At 30.1% G+C, this 20,476-nt stretch overlaps 4 protein-coding genes across 5 annotated transcripts; 2 read left to right on the forward strand and 2 right to left on the reverse strand.

Moving 5' to 3' along the window:
• Positions 1 to 314: 314 nt before the first annotated feature.
• LOC125077420 (spermine oxidase-like) lies at positions 315 to 2,237 on the forward strand. The gene is made up of 2 exons (XM_047689373.1): positions 315 to 704; positions 863 to 2,237. Exons 1-2 carry the CDS (start codon positions 436 to 438, stop codon positions 2,163 to 2,165), a joined length of 1,572 nt encoding a protein of 523 aa, XP_047545329.1. The 5' UTR covers positions 315 to 435; the 3' UTR covers positions 2,166 to 2,237.
• A 1,537-nt stretch (positions 2,238 to 3,774) lies between these two features.
• LOC125077030 (BTB/POZ domain-containing protein 3) lies at positions 3,775 to 5,990 on the reverse strand. Of its 2 annotated transcripts, none has more exons than XM_047688811.1 (2): positions 5,680 to 5,813; positions 3,775 to 5,522 (listed from the first exon to the last, which is right to left on the reverse strand). In XM_047688811.1, exons 1-2 carry the CDS (start codon positions 5,728 to 5,730, stop codon positions 4,182 to 4,184), a joined length of 1,392 nt encoding a protein of 463 aa, XP_047544767.1. In that variant the 5' UTR covers positions 5,731 to 5,813; the 3' UTR covers positions 3,775 to 4,181. The 2 variants fall into 2 exon arrangements, with proteins under 2 accessions (XP_047544767.1, XP_047544768.1); XM_047688812.1 differs by having other exon boundaries at positions 3,776 to 5,522; positions 5,804 to 5,990.
• Positions 5,991 to 7,170: 1,180 nt separating this feature from the next.
• On the forward strand, positions 7,171 to 14,044 carry LOC125077194. The gene is made up of 12 exons (XM_047689045.1): positions 7,171 to 7,347; positions 7,588 to 7,655; positions 7,847 to 7,985; positions 8,088 to 8,189; positions 8,633 to 8,798; positions 8,980 to 9,158; positions 9,342 to 9,384; positions 9,474 to 11,990; positions 12,247 to 12,777; positions 12,988 to 13,167; positions 13,269 to 13,520; positions 13,627 to 14,044. Exons 1-12 carry the CDS (start codon positions 7,276 to 7,278, stop codon positions 13,821 to 13,823), a joined length of 4,446 nt encoding a protein of 1,481 aa, XP_047545001.1. The 5' UTR covers positions 7,171 to 7,275; the 3' UTR covers positions 13,824 to 14,044.
• A 537-nt stretch (positions 14,045 to 14,581) lies between these two features.
• On the reverse strand, positions 14,582 to 17,766 carry LOC125076943 (vacuolar protein sorting-associated protein 52 homolog). The gene is made up of 7 exons (XM_047688685.1): positions 17,362 to 17,766; positions 17,130 to 17,275; positions 16,369 to 16,936; positions 16,127 to 16,282; positions 15,782 to 15,900; positions 15,521 to 15,644; positions 14,582 to 15,405 (listed from the first exon to the last, which is right to left on the reverse strand). The coding sequence occupies exons 1-7, from the start codon at positions 17,611 to 17,613 to the stop codon at positions 14,776 to 14,778; spliced, it is 1,995 nt and encodes a 664-aa protein (XP_047544641.1). The 5' UTR covers positions 17,614 to 17,766; the 3' UTR covers positions 14,582 to 14,775.
• Between the last annotated feature and the right edge of the window lie 2,710 nt (positions 17,767 to 20,476).

The raw sequence follows: 20,476 nt of genomic DNA on the forward strand, positions 1-20,476 counted from the left end.
TTATTTATGAAAAATAAGCACGAGCAAATCAGTAGTTACACGTGAAAGAAGAAAAACATTTTTTGTATTTAAATCGTCTTTAAAGCATTCAAATACAATAATTATCGTCGCACTCAAAGTATCTAGTTTTAAAAATCTGGTCGTTTCTCAGATTACAGTATAATATATATATTAACTCATAATTCTAATAATGGTTTTTATTCATAAAAATAAAACTAAACTGACTTAATATGTATAACAAACTCAAAGTAAGTAGGAAAGTAATGGCCACGCAATAAACTCGAAAAAGAAGGTATTAAGACAATCTTCTTGATTTATGGGTACGTACATAACTGTCTTGTAGACAATAAAACATTTCAACACACAAAATTAGGTAGTTATGGTAGACTTATTTTAAAAATTAACGTGTTAAATTAATCAACTCAATGGAAGAAGATGAAATCGTTACGTGTAAAACATTTATGGGCTAAAGATTGGAAAATACTGTTGACGGAATATTTAGCGATGAAATGTTGTAGAAATTTAAGTAAAGCTGTCAGCGCAGCGGGGCAGCAGCAATGTATTTTGGATTCTTGCAGTATCGGTTCATCCTGTCAAGAACCTCGCGTTATAATCATAGGGGCTGGCATGGCGGGTTTATCAGCAGCTCACCGGCTTACCCAATGTGGAATTAGAAATTTTCTTGTTTTGGAAGCTAAGGAAAGGTAAATAAATCTATTAATTTTTTTATTGTTAATCTTCTTTCTACCAATAAAAAATAAAACAGTCTAATAATATTGTTTTAATATTTTTGGTAAGTTTATTGAAATATTATTACTAAGTTCTATAATTAATAAATTTACATTTCAAAATATTTTTGTAGGCCAGGAGGACGAATTCATTCTTGTTGGTTGGGAGACGCAATTATTGAAATGGGTGCTGAATGGATCTATGGAGCTTGCTTGCCTAACTCCATATATACATTAGCGTCGCAAGACAGGCTATTGCAGACACCTTTACCCCGTTTAGATTCAACGAAAGGCTTATTTTGCACAAGTGAGGGACGCGCCATAGATTTACCAGTGACAATAACAGCATATCACACATTTAGACAAATAGAACAACAGGCTGCAAATTTATTTCGTTTGGGTTGTGAAAGACAACATGGGACATTGCTAAATTTCGTAGGTTTACGAATACAACAAGAGTTGCATAATTTTCCTGAAGATCAACGTTATGACGCCGCCAGAGTTATGTTTGGCCTAACGAATATACTAAGAAACAAATGTGGTGATGATTTATCTCTTGTTAGTGCTGACCAATACGGTAGCTATATTGAACTCCCGGGTGGAAGCGTGCGAGTTCCGTTGGGATATGTTGGGGTAATAGCTCCTTTGCTTCGAGGTTTACCCGATAATAGCGTTCGTTATAATAAGGCAGTAAACGTTATACGTTGGGGCCAGGGTCAAACAGGTCCAGGCCGAGTTTTAGTCAAATGTTGCGATGGCGAAGAATTAACCGCCGATTATGTAATTATTACTGTCTCCTTGGGATGCCTGAAATGTCAAGCCGATAAACTTTTTGCTCCACCTCTTCCCGTGTGTAAATTAGATGCAATTTGTAATCTAGGCTACGGTCTTAGCAATAAAGTATTTATGGAATATGCAGAGCCCTATTGGGTTTGTCATGAAGGTAATTTAAAACTTGCATGGTCTGCCGAAGAACTGCAATGTAGATGTGACTGGACTAGAGGTGTGTGTGCCGTTGATGAAATGCCAGGCAGTAAACACGTTCTATGTGCTTGGATATCGGGGCAAGAAGCTGCGATGATGGAGTCCTTATCAGAAAACGATGTTGCTGAAGGATTGACATGTCTATTACGTAAATTCACGGGTAACCCGTGTCTACCATATCCTCAAATGTTATTACGATCGCGATGGGCATTGGATCCACATTTTTGTGGATCTTATTCATATATGAGTTGTTGTTCAACTGTTAGCCAACAATGTGAACTAGGTACTCCGATACCAGGCCCTTGTGATTCCCAACCGCCTATTCTTTTATTTGCTGGTGAAGCAACTGTACCTGGTCATTTTGGTACAGCCCACGGCGCTAGATTAAGTGGTGTCCGCGAAGCCGAACGGATCGTACTATTGACTAAAAAATTCGAAGGTCCTCCGCGTTAGTTATCTTTTTTTCTATGTTGTTTATAATTCGTTGTTGTTTTTTAAATAAATATTATTTAATATTTTTTATAACCCCTATTATAATTACCCAATATTTTTTCAAAATTTATTTTTACCAAAGAATACGTACTGTAAACCAGGTATATTGAATCTTAACTTATATTATTATAAATTCGAAAGAGAGTTTGTTACTCTTTCACATTTTAACTACTCCACTTTTTTTTGACGGATAATCTTATTTTGTATACAAAATAAGATTATCCGTCAACACGTCAGAGGTAAACGAAACTACATACCTAAGCCGCGGGCGAAAACTAGTGATAATTATATTGAGAGCAGGCAGGTAACTTTGCTGGTGGTATTATAGTGCTCGAGTGTATACAAACATAGGTACAATACTACAATATTCTATTCTGTCATTCTCATAATCCGATACAACCGGAGGGTGTTCCCTGAGGCACGAAAGTGCCAACTACCAAATTTCAGACTGCTATTGAAAATATCTTACAGAAAAAAAAAAACATTTTTATTGCCTACAAGGGGTTTCAGTTACGGACATCAAGATTGCAGCTTAATGAGCTAACCACTAACTAGGCAGTCACTTAACCTAATGTATTACTAACAGAATAGCTATTAAAACAAGAATAAGTTTATTAAACCATTGCCTTCATCGCATCACGCAAATGCGTGATGTCTATACTTCTAAACATTCACAAGTTATTGAAATATATACATAAGTATATTTATGAATAATTATACGTTTGAAATGTTTCTTAAAAAATAACAATAAATGAATATTCAATAGACGTAAATTAAATGGCTTAATATAGTAATATATAACTATTATAGTTTTTATTTACGAAAACGAAAAGCAGCAATGGAAATATTTAATTTGTAATGCTTATTAGCATGTTTATCTCTAAACTGTATGTATGATCTCATAACTTTATTTTACTGTACAAAGTACACAAAATTATAATACAAAAATAGCATCTCTGATAATCATGGTTCTATATTAAATCGATAAATATAATTATATTATTACAACATGATATGATTAAACTCTGTCTGTCTGTCTGCTGTTGCACTTTCCCCGAACCGAACCAACTTTAAATTCCTTTTTATGCTAAACACCGGACGACCAACCCGTTAAACGCGAGCGAAGCTGCGAGCGTAAACTATAATCATGAAACTCCGAATGGCGAAGTTTTAGTATAGCAACTTGGTTCTTACATTTCACATATAGCATGTATTTTAAGTTATATCATTAATTTTATTGACAATTGTACTATAACATAGCATTCAGGCTAGTTGAAGACAGTAGGAGACAAAGTCTTTAAATTCGCAACAAAATTCTATTTAATGTCACCAAATGAAATGTTTTATTCAAATAATGAAATTTTGTTTAATCAATGTTAGTCTCCTTTTATGAGATTTTTATTAATTTATAACAAAATATACATCATAAAACCAGATTAAATTTACTGTTTTTAAGCCACTGTAAAAAACAACACAAAATTTTTAGATAAATTAAAATTGTATGAATAAAAGTCTTGTATTGTGTATAAATTATTATTTATTTAAATAAAATACTGATCTTAAGAGGTATATACTCTTACATATTAGGAGAAAGTCCACAATGCTTAAGTATTCAAAATATTCCAAAAATGTTTTTTTGTTACTTTTTATAAATTAAAACTTAATTATTTATATTTTTTTTTTGTAGAGAATAATTCTCTGTAAAGCTTTTGAGATTGCAAATACTTCTCATTTTAATTCATCAAGTTTTAAAAACCGATAATTTAATTAAATATACTTAATTCTAAATTATTGTTGTTACATCATAATTGTTCTTTTTTTATTCATAGCCAATTAACAAATATCATTTTGTATCCCACTTAAACCAGCTTAATAATTATAATATTGAGATAATTGTTTTATTTACTTCTTATAAAATATATAATTAATGATTAAATAAAAATAAATTAAGTACATATTAAATTCTTTAAAAAAATCTTACATACAAAATTTTAAACCTCTGAGAAAGCTTCCTCCATGATCAGAAATTCTCAAAACATCATTAAATTCAAATTTTATTTTACCATTATTATAACATGGAGCTCTACTTTGCACACCATATTGATAGGAGTAGAAGGTGTCTTGGTGAGGCCATATAAAACTTATTTTATACCAGCAGTCTTTTTTTATTAACATAGGTTCATCAAATTCAATATCAATGTTGAAGTCATGTTCCACATTACTATCAAAGTATATTTTTTTTATAATGCTATTGTCTTCTTCGCATGTGACTAAGATTGTGAATTGTTCATGATAAATATTCGTAAGATTATTACAATAGCTGACCACTGGAGCCATTCTAGAATGTACACTTAAAGTATTAATAAATGTAGACTTATTAGCTTTTACTTTTGTGTGTATTGTATAGTTTGATAAATCTACTATTAAAGGAGATTCAGATCTTAATGGAGGGCGATGACAAAGACACCATTGCTGTTTTAAAGTCTTTCTTGGTAAGAATTTGTTATCTGTGATACTTAGGACTCTGTTATTCATTTTTTCAGTTTCCATTTGCAGTTTCATTTGTTCTTCTTCACATTTTAATAGAAGGTTATCTTTACTCGCTGTTATTTCATTTAATTCATTTAATGTCAGTGTATTAAATCTTAATAGCTTCAATAAATCATTCTTTATCAATACTTCTCGTCGATTTTGAATATTATTTTTAATTTCATTCTGTTCACAGTAATATGATGTCCATTCAAAGACACCCTTAATAAGATCTTTTTCTAATATATTAATTTCATTACATCTGAGAATTTTTTGCATACATGTGGAAGTAATGGAACTTTTATTTTCTTTTAACAGGTAGCCTGCATGTTGACAAAATAGTTTTAGTGCTGTTGAGACGAGTTGATTGTCTTGCATGTGATCAGGGTAGTTTAAAACAGGAATAACATTATCAATACTTATATTTGATTCTATGTATGCAATGCAAATTTCTGTAAGATACTCTAACATATATTTCCTCGAGACATACATTAAATCATATGATTCCTCTATAGAATGTATGTCAACTTTGTCTGTGTAAATATAATTTAATAACAGCTGAAATATATTCGGTTCTATGTCCGTAATGGTTATTACTTCGTTTGTGGATAAAGGTCCGTAAAACATTGCTTCAAAAACAGGACTACTGATACCTAATATTAATTTGTGAGCTTTAAAATTTTTGCCATGTACAGAGAAACTGCAATCACTCCACTCGTATGATACTAATAATTTATTAACTCTGTCATATAAACTTTTGTTTCTAAGGTCATTCATATTATATCCCATCTGAAAATAATGTGAAAAAATTTAACAAAAGGCAATATTTTTAAGATGATTGAAATTTATACGTTAACTTACTAGAACCAAGGTGGCTCTTAAGAATATTCATAATTTAATTAAGATTCTTTAGAACGAGTTAAGTATAACGGTTTATTCTAGGTACCTGTTTGGCTTTGATATCAACCTTGAACTTGGAATATGACCAGGGACGCATTTAAAGATATAAACAACCTTATATATTACTAATGTACTAAACCTCTTTATAGTGGAAATATTCAAAAACTAACCTTGAAAATGTGTGACGAGTGAAGAAATATACGGAAAATGTTAATTAAATTCACTGATACTAATAATTGCGGATGTTTGCAAACAAAGATGAGCGCGTGAATCGTGATGATGTTTAAATAGTGTTGCCGCTTAAGGTTTAAGCTCGCAGGAGCAAAAGCAGACTAATTATAATAGAGAATAGAGATGCTGGGGTATTAGGGACATCCAGAGGCTTGTAAAATTATTACATTACATTATAAAGAATTAATTTAATGGTGTGTGAGATATTTCTTTCCCTCTGATTAAGCCAAGAGTGTAATAAGACTAATAAGATTTTAGCAGTTTATGTCAACATTATATTTATTTTTTATGTAGATGTTTGTATGAAGGTGTTCAACTGTTGTTTGAATAAACATGTATTTAATACTTTTCCCTTAGAATATATTTTTAAAATGTAATTAAAATAAACTATCATTTTTGTTTTATATTTTCAGTAAAACTCCAAAGATTATACGGTATTTTTGTCCTTCGTGTGTGTACTCGTGATGCGTCTCACTCTCGCCACTTGACTATATTTTGGCAAGATTTAGGCGGTCTTGAATAACCGTTTATAAATTCGCTAGCGGCTTTTGTATTGCAGCGATAATTAATATTAATATTAAAATATAGATTTATAAATTTGTAGGTTTGCTGCTTAATGAACGAGAAAGTGAATGTATAAACACTAAGTCGTCTCGTCACACTATTACTATTCTAATGTTATTTTTTTCATTTTTGTGTCTGTTTGTAGTTGTGCTGTTGGCTCTACAGGCCTTTACAGCGTCACCGGGCGTTGGGGCCTTGGGGCGAGTACTAAACTAAGCCTTAAAATTTGAACCCTATTTCCTATGAGATCGCACCTCGACTCAGAACGTAGTCGGTGGGGGGTTACCATCATATATTACCATTCGACTCTTGAGCGACCCTTTTATATTCTATTCCAACCATAACAAGAAAAAAGTCAAATAAATAACATTTGACAGCAAATTGACGCGATATCATTGGTTTAGAGCTTGATTAATCTATGATATTCACTATGGATTTGCGGAAAAAATGGCGTTTGGGACGTCTACGAAACTGTTATCGGAATTTTGGTAGTAAAATTAAAGTGGAAATAAGTAGTTAAGTGCAATAGTGTTGTATTATAAATAAAAATGTGTTGGTTTATCTTTTTTCCTACTTCCATTGGAATAGGCTATACATATATTCGTGCTCGTGCCTCGACTCCCTGTTTTCCTCGCCATTCGTCAATCGTCATTCGCGCGAATGACTTTGAATTCGAAAATCATAACTTGCAACACTGAAGTTTCAAACATATTTTTATTTTTTATCTGTTTTATGTGAATTGTGGAGCGCGCCGGTGTTGTGTTATTATAAAGTTATTATCTAAAAAGAATATGATAGATGAAGATGAGAATTGAAAAGTTCATAGCTTTATATATTTTATTTAATAATGGGTTCTACGTATGAAGACACAGTGCTAGATTTTGACCTAAATTTTCTACAGCAATCACCAAATATAGTGGTAAGGTTTAGGTTATGTTAAATTTTGTTTAACTCGAGACCCATTTTTTCATCGTTCGATTAAAAATAATTTATTATACAATGAATGAATCCTATAAAATTAATTTAAATATCTATTATACAATTGTGAAATGATACTTACTAAATACATTTTTATTTTTTTCTTGACCTGTACCGAATGTTAAAATTTTATAAAACACCAGTGACATAAATTAAAAAAATCTGTTTCTATTTATTTCAGAATGATTGCAGAATAGACAAGCAGAGAAAAGCAATACTAATAGCAAAAAAGAAAACAGTTGCAACAGAGTAAGATTTTCTGTATAAATTCTATGTTATTGTTATTACTCTGTAAACTATTTACTTTGTAGTATCAATGCTTATTCTTGTTATAAGTTTCTAGGTGCTATTGTCAATATTAAAAAAAATGTGTGTAAATAATTTTAATTTATATTTATTTCGCTTTTTGTTTGTTAAATATAAATGTGACTTTTTTCCAGCTCATTGATTAAAAAGTATTTTGCCAAAAAAGAACAATTGGAACAGACAGAAATAGTGTTGTTGACAGCAAAAGAAGAATGTAAGCAAGTGTGCATAGATTATAAAGAGAGCTTAGAAAAATGTACACAATTGGAGAAGGTATCAATTAAACCAGTTTATCAATAAAATAAATAATTGATAGAATATTGTATTAATTTAATTTACATGTTATAAAATAAATTAATATTATTTTATTTTAAGGATGTACAATCACTTCAAAACCTGAATAAAGAATTGCAGTTAAATTGTGAAATGACACAAAACCAGGTTGAAGCGATCAGATCACACTCACACCAACTACAGGTATTAGTTTATTATTACACATAAAAAGCAAATACAGCAAGCCCCGGTAATCCGACAAACTTTTTGCAGGGCAGTGTCGGATTATAGAGTACTGAATAATAGTAAGACCCCCAGTTGTACAGAATTTTTTACAAAAGTGTACCTTATAATCTCAAATTACATATCCAATGATGATATTGTATATGTTATCCTCTAGAGTATAAAAAACTGTGGTGCACAGTTTGAAACCTGCTCAATCATGCATTATCTACATAAGTGAAGATTGTCAAAGTATGGTAAAACATGTCAGATTAGCCAAGGGCTGGCCACTATAGTAGCAAATTAAATTTTACTTAAATCAAATATTATTTTGTATTTCTTTATAAAACATATATCCAAGCAGTCTGTTATATTTATATGTCATTGCAATATTTATAACTTAAATGCTAAATATGTTCCCGCAGGTACTGGTTAAAGAACATGAAACAGTTATTGAGGCCTTAAAAATTGAAAACCAATTAGAAAAGAATAATGTCAAGGATTATGAAAAAAACCTTTTGAATCTAAAAAAAGAAAATGAAACACTTCTCAATGATCTATGTCTAGTTCGGGATATAGTATTGGGTAAAAGTAAGTATTAAAATTTGGATATATTTGTTTGTTATAAGAATTATAAGGATTATCATATTGTACTTTACAAAAATATGAAAATATCTCTATAACATGTTGCTCTTGATACAATGTACATCAAATACCTATTTCTATAATAAAAATATATTTTCATGTTTAATTTTGTTTTCCATATTTCCAGAAAAATTAAATAAGCATCATAAATTAGTCTTACAAAAGTATGATAAGGCCAGAAGAAAGTGCAATGTAGATGATTCTGCTTCAGAAAGTAGTAGTGATGAAACAGAATTGTTTGATAGTTCACCATCTTCTCCATTATTTAGTCCGTTTGGAGTGACTACTGAGGATAAAAATAAAGAGGTAATATATTCATAGTTACAAACTAAAGATTTCACATTTGCAAAATTTAAATTTAAATTTGTTTAAAAACCAATCATTCAATTCCCCCACAGTTTGTTAAGCAATCCATTCATTTAGTTATTATCTTTTATGAAAACTTTGTTATGTGGAATTCATATTAAATTTATTTTTTCATGTTTTCAGAGTGACCTCAAGCCAAATGAGAATGTTACTTGTAGTAAAAAAGGTATGATTTAAAATTTATTTATATATTTATGCGAGAATTTTTAAACAATATCTAACATATTTTAAAACATATTATCTGAAATATTTCAGAATCAACAAGAATAAATAAAGATTATGACTCAGATTGCAGTAATGAAAGAGTCAGTGAAGACACAGGTCGAGGTTCCTCTTTGGCATTTTCTGATGGCGAGAAATGCTTTAATAGTCCTGACTATTTCAGTAATGATAGTCCACTCGCGACAGAATGTAATAAAATTAAGGAAAGAAGGGTTTTTGTGGATGCCTGTACCAGTCCAATCACAATTTCTGAGGTAGTACATATTGCAACTAGTCCCCTATTGTTCGATGATGAAGCTCTACTTAGTGATAACAATACAATTACGCCCATTGAAAAAGATTCTAATGGTGTGGAATATTTTATTACTGATATTCCACTGAGCTCAGAAATTGTTACAATTAAAGAAAAAAAGAGTGTAGTTGATATTGGAACAAGTACAGATATTAAAATGAACAATGTATCAACAAGCCCAATATTATTCCAAGAATTTGATTTAGTTCATAAAAAGTTAACACATTCTGCAACATCACCAATTCAAAGTATTCAAAATTGTAGTAGTATAATTACTGAACCAGATGTGAGTGCATTGCTCTCATGTGATAATGTGGTAAATAATGTGATTGATTCATTGCCAAGTGTTGAAATAAGACATACAGTTATTCAAAACTTGTCGAGTCAATGTGAACTTGAAATTAGTGACAAATCACTGGAAGAAAAAAGATGTTTGGAAAGAAATAACAGTAATAACATATGTACTGAAAACAGTAATGATTCTGAAATTGAAATGATTTTAAATTCAATGCGCTTAACTGAAAAATTAATTACACCTATTCCAAAGACTCCTGTAAAAGTAAGTAAAAAAGAGGGTAAGAAAATAATATCACCTGTAAAAGAACAACTTAATGTACCCAATAAACACATAGTTTGTCCAGAATCTTTAAAATTGAGAGAAGAAAACAGAGTTCTTCAAACAAGTATATCGGACTTATCAAAAGAGATAATAAATATAAAATGTATATTAAAAAAACAGCATTTGATGCCTGAAACACCCAAAAAACATTTATCTGAAGTAAATAAGTGTCAGATTATAAATTCAGAGCTGTTTGATGATTCTAGTCAAGAAGTAATATCTATACACCTCAATGGTGAAAAAAATAGCGATGATAATAATAAAGATTATGACGAAATTAATGATGATTGTTTCTCAAATGGTTCTACAAATATGGAAATTTCAATATCCCCACCTACTGTAGAAAATATTGTTAATCATGGACCAGTGATACAGAGTATAGAAGTTTTTCCTGCAGGGTCTCAAGTAAGAAATGAAATAAGCTCACCCACTTCATTGGAACTTCACAAATCTTCAGAAAGAAAGACAGAAACAACTTTTGATAGTGTTTCTTTAGTAGATAACAGAAAAGTAATAGAAGATAATTTGAGAATCGAAAGTGAAGTTGAGGTAACTTTAGCATGTGACAGCAATGAAGAAATATTATTAAATGATAGTAAATATAAAAATATTAAACATAAAAAATTAAGTAGGCTTGAAAGGTTCAGAAAAAAACTTTTACCAAAAAGTAAAATTAAAAGAATAAATGTTCCTATAAGAAAGTTACATACTAAGTCTAAAGTAATACCTGTTACAAAAAGTAATACCATGGATGCTGATTTATTAGTGAACAACAAAACAGCATATGAAAAGGCAATCAGAGTTATGAAAGAATTAAAGCAAAACACAGGCAATGTTGAAAAACAAGGTGCTATAAATAAAAAAATTAAGAACGTAGATAAAGATAAAATTAATTCTGAACAAAAAGAGTCTAATAATAATAGGAATGATACAATTGAAAAATATACATCCACAAATAAAAGTCCTGTTGAAATTAAACAACCAGTTATTTGTCTATCTCCAATAAGATTTACCAACATAAAAGACAAAGACAAACAACAGAAAATAAAAGTGACTAGTCCAGGAAAGTCAAAGGATATTCTTTTAAGTATGGAATCATCACCAACAACAAACTTTATCAATACTAGGAGTCGTACTAAGTCCATTCAAGATTCTATAACATGTATACAAGTTAACAGTGGCACTTGTAAATATAATGAGTCACAATTAGAAGAATTTAAAGAATTCACAAACAATTGTACAAGACCAGTAGACAGCAAGAAACGATTAAAGCGTGCTGCATCTGATAATCCTCCAGTAGAATGTAAAAGAATTTTACGAAGTCAAAATGTGAGAGAGATGTTCTTGGATCAGGCGAATGCCAAAGAAGATTATTTACATACCAGTAAAAATATTTTAAACACATCAAACAGTTCACCACATAAGAAACGGTTGAGTGAGGAAGGAAATGAGAACTGGAACATCTCTAATAAAGATACCAGTAAATCTCTTAAATTTACAGATTGCAATATTAATACCAATATAGAACAAAATATTGATGTAATATGTCCAATAATTCATCCAAAAGAAAGTATTCTCTGCAAGATGTTAGAAAAATTTGGTAAAGAAAAAATTAAATATTCTGCTAAAAAAATTCCTGGTAAGTTTTAATGTATAATTAATCTAACCTCCAAATATTATGTTTAGAAAAATGGTTCTTACAAATTTATGCTAATATTACTTTTCTTATACTAATTCAAATTTAGGATAATAGTATATATTTTTCATAACACAAACAATAGGAAAGAAAATTAATTACTTACTTTTTTATTAGGATCAGTTTTATAAATAAATTATGTAATAGGTTAGCTTGGCTGTCAGAGATATTGTTTCTGTATAATATATTGTTTTTTTAGATGATGTTTCAAATATGATATGTAAGAAATTAGAAGAAGATATTGCAAAAATCATTGAATTACCAATAGATAAAACAAAATCTGCTATGACTAAGCTAGTGGATGAGATACGACATAGTTGGAAGATGAAAAAATTCTTGTCTGGATTTATGAAGTACTTAAAAGATCCTGCACGAAAAAGGGAGTTGTTTAACAAAGTTACCTCTCCTCCTGCACCACCTATGACTAAATCAGAACAAGTTCTTTTATTTGTAGTGAGACAGTTAGAAATATCATCACCTAATACAGTCAGCATGATCTTAACTCACATAGAATTTTCACTTTTCCAATTAAATAAGAGTCCAGAATTTGATGTCATTGAAAGTTTGGCGCATTTCTATGCTCTGCTATGTCGATACTTCGGTTTCAAAAATCGTTTACGACAGTTCTTGTTGGATGCCATGTACTGTCTACAATTTAAAGTAGTTCCACTTATTAAGCAATGCTTGGATGTGTGGATGCATATTTTACCCTTAGCACATATGGGAATTGGTAAGTTACTTATGTTTTTTTTTCATACACAATTCTTACAGTAAAATTATAAATGCGAAAGTGAGTTTGCCTGTTACATTTTCAAGTCGATCATTATGACATATTGCTTACACTGTGTGTCAGTGCTACAGAAAAAGATATGCCTATTATGTGCCTCCCCTCCATTACTTATTTTTAGGTATAATTTAATCTTATAATTTTAAATTACAGCAAAAAGTCCGTTAGTTACCTGCTTAGTATATCTGTTACACTTTTATAAATGTGAAGATAAATTTAACAGAATACAGGACATAAGATTTATATTGAATAAAAAATATTTTTACCAAGTAACAGATTGGAACGAAACAAAAATTTTAGAAATGTTTAGAAACTCTATTAAGGAATTAAGGGGTAAGTTAAATACACTAATTATATAAAACAGATCCTAGTTATAAAGATTTTCATAAAATGCGTCTATATGTTAATAAATGATTATTAAAATCTATTTTTAGATATAAAAGTCGAGAAAAAAATGTTAAGAATGGCTTTTATAATTCTCGCTAAACGTCAAGGACCAAAATGGTGTCAGAAGAATATAGTAAAAAATATGTTATTACCTATGATTGAGAAAGAAGATATACCAATGAGAATAAGACAGTTTTCTGTGGAACTGCTGGGACCTTTGCTCAAGCCATATCCCAGTGATATGAAAGTTCATTGTGAAATTGTAGTTAATCAGTTACTTGATATGTTAGAACAGGAAAGTAAGTATAGCTAAAAATTTATAGGTTAACATAATATACACTGTTTGGGTAAATCTATTTGTTGGTTGACTTTGGTTTGGGTGTATGTTTAATTTTAATAATTCAGTTCCAGATAGTATGAAGGAAGCAATATTCACGAGTTTAATTTACATGAATAAACACAATCAAAATCGTGTTACCCAATCACTACTTTCGTGGTCGCCGAAAGGCGTGTCACCGGAATTTGAAGGACTTATGAGAGATTTTGTTCGAGAGAAACCACTTAAAGTATGGAAAGGTATCCTATCGCGAACGGCTTTGTAAAATAATGTAAAAATAACTATTAAGTTTTATGTTGGTGATAAAATTTTAATTTACGTAAGGTCTAAGTTATTGTAAAACAATTCAATTTTATTTTAAGGACTTTATTTTATTGTCTTAAGAGTATAACTGTAATGGTAAGGTATCTCAATCTTTCCATGTGTTCTGTGATTTGTGTAATATTTACTTCATTTTAGAAGTTTTGTATTGAAAACAAAAAGTACCATTTATTCTGTAGTTTAATTTCTCGAAAACTCCCATTTGCAACAAAAAAATCTACTAAAGTTATTTATATACTATAGAAATCAATTGTAAAAGTCCTTTTTATTTTTAAATATTTAATAAATTTCTGCTAGCAAAACAGAGATAGCTTAAAAAAAGAATAAAAGTATTTGTAGCACTACCGAAAAAAAATAATTAAGGTATGCTCCTTCCATTGCTAGAGTTGAAATATTATGTCAAATAAGTGAAATGAGTTGAGATGGCCCCGAGTTAAGAATGCGTGAGCTTGATTTGCGTTTATAATTTAACTCGTGCTTGGAAAACATCATGAGAAGACCTGCATGTGTTATTTTATTAAAAGCTTGCCACTTGTGCCACAACCATCAACCCGTATAAATGCAGCATGGTGGTATAAGCTTTGGGACATTTACAGACTGTTATTTTACTTTTTAAGCGAATTGAACTCTCTTATTTCATAAAACAAAAAAGATGTCCCAGTCAGATAAGTAGAAAGAGATAAAATAGCGAATTCTCATTTCAGAAATGTTGTGGTTTAAAGCTTCTTTTTAAGTGTGAGCATGTCATGTAAGTATTTAAATATGTAAGGTTGCTTACTTAAGCTTAACTAATTTATCCAATATTTTGTTGAACTTAGCCAATTTTGTAAAATTTTAGGGAATAATTAACACCACTGTTTGACATTTTTTAATGCAGGATTATATATTTAATTCAGTTAATAATTTGTCTTGTATTTCTTAATTTCTACCATAATAACATGTATATTAACAAGTTGAGTTCGAGCATTAGGCGTTAATAGTTTAACGAATTTATGATAATACTGTACAAAGTTAGTGAGAGCCATTTGTAGTAAACCTGACCCAGTTACAAGGTTTGGGAATGATACAAGTACTTCTCTGTGTATTTCTTCAAGGCTTTGTTTCCAACTTGATGTGAAAGAAGCGACTAATGATAAAGACTTCTTTTCTAAATTTGCCAGTTCACTTTTTTTACCGCCCTCCTGTAACTGTTCGCCTTCTTTAACAAACTGCATGAGACCTCCAAAATGTGGACTAAGTATTTCTTCAACATACTCAGAACTTCTGGCTTGTAATTGTTCTCTAAAACTTTCAGCTTCTTTTGTATTGTCCCTTGTTCTTTCCATTAATATGCTTAAGACCATATCGTAATTATTAATTAGGAATATCAGTTGTTGTATACGTTGTGGAAATTCAGCTGCCATTTTCAGTAAGAAGCAATGGACTTCATCTTGCAAAACCAAAAGTAAATTGCTGAGCTCCTCAGAAGGAAACTGTTCGCTCAAGCTAAGCATTGCTGCTGAAAATTCTGCATACCTCCGTGTGATCTGAAATGGCATTGAATATTTTATAATTTTTATCAATGATAAAATCAAACAAAATACTACAACTATTACGATAAGGGTCGTTTTTGAATTTTTCATAACACAAACAAATACTTACATAATGTGGTCCCATTTCTTTGTTAGATAATTTGGCTGGGTCACAATCTCTAACACTTTGGATATTTAATTTTAATACAAATTCCAATCTCGGCCACAATGATGATAATAATGAATCCCAATAACTACAAAACATTAAAAGGGATTAAGAATTTTATATATAGATGCTAACTTAATACCTTTATAAAAGTATGGATAAAGAAGTATATTAAATTTAATTTTATGTGAAGGTTTTTATTTGAGAGGTATGTTATGAATTTACCTGTCCAATGCCGCCACTGCTCTTTTGTGGCACATCCAGCGATATCTGTTTATGAGTTGTATGCACAGAAATAGTGCAAGACAATCATAACATTCTAAAACATAGCTTTCCACATTTTTCTGCAAAGTTAATTTAAGTAAACAAGTTTTACAAATTGTTGGACAGTAATAAATATTTAAATCAGTACAAAATAATACACTGTGTTTCCCATTTGGTTTACTTTTTAACAAATATTGTTGAAAAATTGAATAGTACCTTTAACAGTTTATAAGCTTAGGCATAGAAATAGATTTTTTTTTATATTAAAACCTTAATATGTTGTAGATATTTTTCAAAAATACTAACTACAAGCAAAGAAAGTGTTTTTCCAAGTATTCTGTCAAATAACTCCTGTGCATGGCTTCCTTTAACATGAAAGAATTCTGTAGTAAACAAATACTCTCTGCAACTGTTGTCTACTAGAGCATATTGTAGACTTCTAAACAATGCCTCATATGAATACTGAAAATAGATACAAAATAGTGTATTTCAAATTAAGTGATTTTGAATTACTTATTTTAATTTAAATTTGGTAAGTTTAAATTCACCTTGGTTTTTTGTTGTACATGAGGTACAATTATTGGAGCCTCTAGCTGTTGGGCTAGAACATCTCCTCTGTTGCCAATTGTGAATATAGTACTTTTGTTTTTTAAGTTGGATTTTTGAAAGAATCCTCCCTTTGAACCGTCTTCAATTCCCATTAAATCATCCTTAGTAGGTACTTCTTCATATTTCAACTTGTCTAACCGGGATGCATAAGATTTGAAATATGAATAGTAAACTTTACTCAAAGTATCAATATATTCGTTGCAAATTTCTTGTGCTACATTTCTTTCATTTGCTAATATAAATTCAAAGAAAAATTTATACTTCAACATAGCATTCTGAGGTATTTGATAATTGGCCATTGGTTTCCTAAACTTATATATTTGTTCTAGGATGTAGGTTCTGATCTTGGATACGGCTTTTATTTTTAGTTTTTCTAAAACATCTTTCACATCATGACATGCCTTAGTTTCTTTAAAGTCTTGTTCTTTAACAAAATTTAACTTCTGATTTAAAATAGCTAACTGAATCATAAATTCTTTATCAACAACAGGAACATTGTTGATGCCACTGAAAACGAAAATAACTACTTATACTTTTCAAGAGAAACAATTCAAAATCATTATATTAAATTATGTAGCATACAAATTATACATCAATTATTAAACCAATAGACCAGTAATAAAAATTATTGTACCAGTAATAAATATTAACTCATGCAATTGTGACTATTTTGTTATTTTAATCATTTTAATATACTCACAAAATAAGTGTTTCAGAGACCGCCATATCTTCTATAAATGATGATAGTGGACCTTTAAGAGCTTGTCTATTAGAAAGTTGAACAGACATATTTACAGAACGTTTCTGTAAGCTTATTATTTCATTACTGATACTTCCCAAATCGTTCTAAAAATATTTAAGAAATTTACTTTATAATAGTATTAGTTTTTGAAATAAAATTGGAACATGTTTTATTAGTATTCACTACTTACCTGAAAAACTAATAACATACTCTCCATTTTTTCCAGAATCGAATCACAATCTTCAATTTGATTGTGAAGTGATGCAATATTCTCGCTCTCTTTTAAATAATCAGCTACAGAATTTTTTTCTGCTTCTTTTATACTCTTATCGATTTGTAAAGCGTATTCCCTTAAATCAGTTCCATTTTTAAGTACTTCTTGAATTTCTAAATCTTCTAGATTTTTATCTAGGATTACGGTCATGTCTGTAGTTTCAGTCATTTTTTTATTTTTAAGAAACAATTTATTAATATTACTCCCGTATTTTCAGTAATGGAAAATCATCACATTTTAAATAACAACAAGTTCAATTTGTTTCTTCATGTCATTAAATTAATTTGACATGACATAAGACTTTGAGTTTTGACTAGTCAGTTACAGTAAGTCAATAGTCATGACTAACGACTTACGTTTCAATGTACACAATATCCATTAGTTACTTAAAATATGCGTCTACATTTATACGCATTTATAAGTTTTATGTAGGTATAAATTAAAGTTCCTAAAAATATATCTATACCTGAAATATTTACATGTATAGAAGTGACTATTCGAAAATGGAGTTTTATAAAAAGTTACTATATAAAGTTGTATAGATGGCGCTACTTGTACATTTACCAATATAACATTGAGAAAATTATTAAAAATGTAGGATTTAGAATTACAGTTAAGTATATAAAATATACAAGTATTATCAATATTTTATGCTTTTCTAAATATATATGGATCATATCAGTCGGATAACAGTTAAACATTAAAAGTTGACCAAAGCATAATACCTTTGCTTTGGCACTACAATCAAAATTGATTTAAATTATATTTTAATAATCGTCGCATTTGAAATCGAAATAATCACACAAAACTGGATCTTCAGTTCACTTAGTTAGCTTAGCACGAGCATTTCAATATTGTCAAATTCGTATCTTCGGTTTGCTATTGAGAATATTTTGATAGAAAGAACCCAATTTCTTTAGTCAGCCTTAACTTACTTTATGGGTTGACTTGGCATTCGTACCGGTATACATAATCAATTCAGCAGCCGTCAAAGTCCTGTATTCATTTGAATAGGAATTTGACTAATAGAAAGCATAATTTGTATATGTTTAATAACTTTTTTTTAGCATTAGCAGCCCGTAAATGTCCCGCTGCTGGGATAAAGGCCTCCTCTCCCTTTGAGGAGAAGGTTTGGAGCATATTCCACCACGCTGCTCCAATGCGGGTTGGCGGAATACACATGTGGCAGAATTTCGTTGAAATTAGACACATGCAGGTTTCCTCACGATGTTTTCCTTCACCGCCGAGCACGAGATGAATTATAAACACAAATTAAGCACATGAAAATTCAGTGGTGCCTGCCTGGGTTTGAACCCGAAATCATCGGTTAAGATGCACGCGTTCTAACCACTGGGCCATCTCGGCTTAATAACTTTATTAGAGTAAAATGTTAAGAAAACAATCGTGTATATTGTAATTTGTGAGTTAGAATTAAGTAAATGATATTTGAATCAAATATTATAATCTATCTGCCGGTACATGTTGTTAAATAATTTATTTTAACATCTAAAATTGCTTTTCTATATATTTAATAAACAAAATTATCAGGATAATGTCCTTCTGGCCGATGGCACTATGTTCCAATGATTCAGTTCCAGATGTGCACAATTATCCGACAAGACCGCAAACAGTTCAGGCGCAGGACCAACGTTTTGAAAGCTTTAAATGCTTACCGAAACACGGGACTGTATGTGTAAACACTTCCAATTTCCAGATTTGAGGCTGCTACTGAGAATGTTGCGATGTAATTCACGCGGGACCTTCCCACTGCTGGGTAGTCTGGATCCTTACCCAGGAGGTAAGGTTTTGTTTTTGAGAAGAGGTTTTTTTGGAGTTTACTCTAATACACTGCTGTAATGTGAGTTACGTCTGACTCGTGAAAAATGTCTTCTTGCGATTGTTTGGAAAACGTTATATCTTTGTCTATATTCAAATAATATATATATATATATATTTATATATAATGTAAATGTTATAAATAAAATAACATTCAAATATCGATCACAGAGTTCCTTTTAAATAAGTCGGTTAGATACACGGTGATCTCTAGTTTTGAAAGTTAAATATTTCGACATATTAACTCATCTTGATGGATCATTATGTATGTATTTGATTCGAATCGGCCGACTTGATTTAATAATATTATATAATACTTATGTGAAAATTAATTAGTAATCGTCACTTCATTTCTGGCTTATTCACAAAAAAATATTCAAAAGTGATTGTAAAAGCCTTTTTGTGTAAAGTATATAGATATATATTCGGTTTCGAAAAAATAATGTTTTAGCTCTATTATTGATGCCACTCCAAAAATTCTTTACAAATACTACAATATGCCACATAATACCAAACCAATACATGTATTTCTATGATACTAATAATGTATATTTAAAATTAAAACCTGTTTAATGTTTCGTTTCATTTAATAAAATTCTGAATGGGATAGTAATAAGTTGCATACGTGTTATAAAAATATTATAAAATGATCGAGAATGCACCAGTTTCGTTATCTGTTATTGTAGAAACTCTATTGAGTATAACCTTATATAATAGGATAACTACTACTAGGAAGAAAGTAGTTAGTTGCACGCTAGAAGGTAACTTAATTTGCGAGAAATAGGGTAAGTTTGTACGTCTTGATATATATATTTAAATGTTCTTTGAACTGTTATTTTCAATATTCTCTTATTTTAACGTTATCTTTTCTAAAGACAATATTCTGACATTTACTATCAGTAGATGACCAGTGACATAAGCAGCGCCGGATACAAAACTTTGTACAAACTGGATAAAGCTTTGAGACAGAATTATTTAAAAAAAAAAAACTTATTCATAGCAGAATATTGATTATTAATTATTAATTTTGGAAAATAAGACCTTTTCGGTAATGCCAAGTTTTTTTTTGTTATCGTCCTTATTTTGTCACCACTGAAAATTCGCCTCTTTGGGCGCTAGGCCCGAGTGCGCCAAGTGTAAATATGTAGGTAGGTAGTTATAAAAAAAAAAATGTCCGTTGCATTGCAGAATGCTG

This window comes from Vanessa atalanta, chromosome 3 (genome assembly GCF_905147765.1).
Source record: "Vanessa atalanta chromosome 3, ilVanAtal1.2, whole genome shotgun sequence".
NCBI classification, from domain to species: Eukaryota; Metazoa; Arthropoda; class Insecta; order Lepidoptera; family Nymphalidae; genus Vanessa; species Vanessa atalanta.

Bases quoted from the DNA above. Each gene is read 5' to 3' on its own strand.
- LOC125077420 (XM_047689373.1), top strand. From the start codon at position 436: ATGAAATCGTTACGTGTAAAACATTTATGGGCTAAAGATTGGAAAATA. The intron at 705-862 runs GTAAATAAATCT...ATATTTTTGTAG, and splicing joins GTTTTGGAAGCTAAGGAAAG to GCCAGGAGGACGAATTCATT.
- LOC125077194 (XM_047689045.1), top strand. From the start codon at position 7,276: ATGGGTTCTACGTATGAAGACACAGTGCTAGATTTTGACCTAAATTTT. The intron at 8,190-8,632 runs GTATTAGTTTAT...ATGTTCCCGCAG, and splicing joins CACACTCACACCAACTACAG to GTACTGGTTAAAGAACATGA. The intron at 13,521-13,626 runs GTAAGTATAGCT...TTAATAATTCAG, and splicing joins TGATATGTTAGAACAGGAAA to TTCCAGATAGTATGAAGGAA.
- LOC125077030 (XM_047688811.1), bottom strand. From the start codon at position 5,730: ATGCGTCCCTGGTCATATTCCAAGTTCAAGGTTGATATCAAAGCCAAA. The intron at 5,523-5,679 runs GTACCTAGAATA...CATTATTTTCAG, and splicing joins TTGATATCAAAGCCAAACAG to ATGGGATATAATATGAATGA.
- LOC125076943 (XM_047688685.1), bottom strand. From the start codon at position 17,613: ATGACTGAAACTACAGACATGACCGTAATCCTAGATAAAAATCTAGAA. The intron at 16,937-17,129 runs GTGAGTATATTA...TTTCGTTTTCAG, and splicing joins GTCTCTGAAACACTTATTTT to TGGCATCAACAATGTTCCTG. The intron at 16,283-16,368 runs GTGAATTTAAAC...ATCTATTTTCAG, and splicing joins ATGTACAACAAAAAACCAAG to TATTCATATGAGGCATTGTT.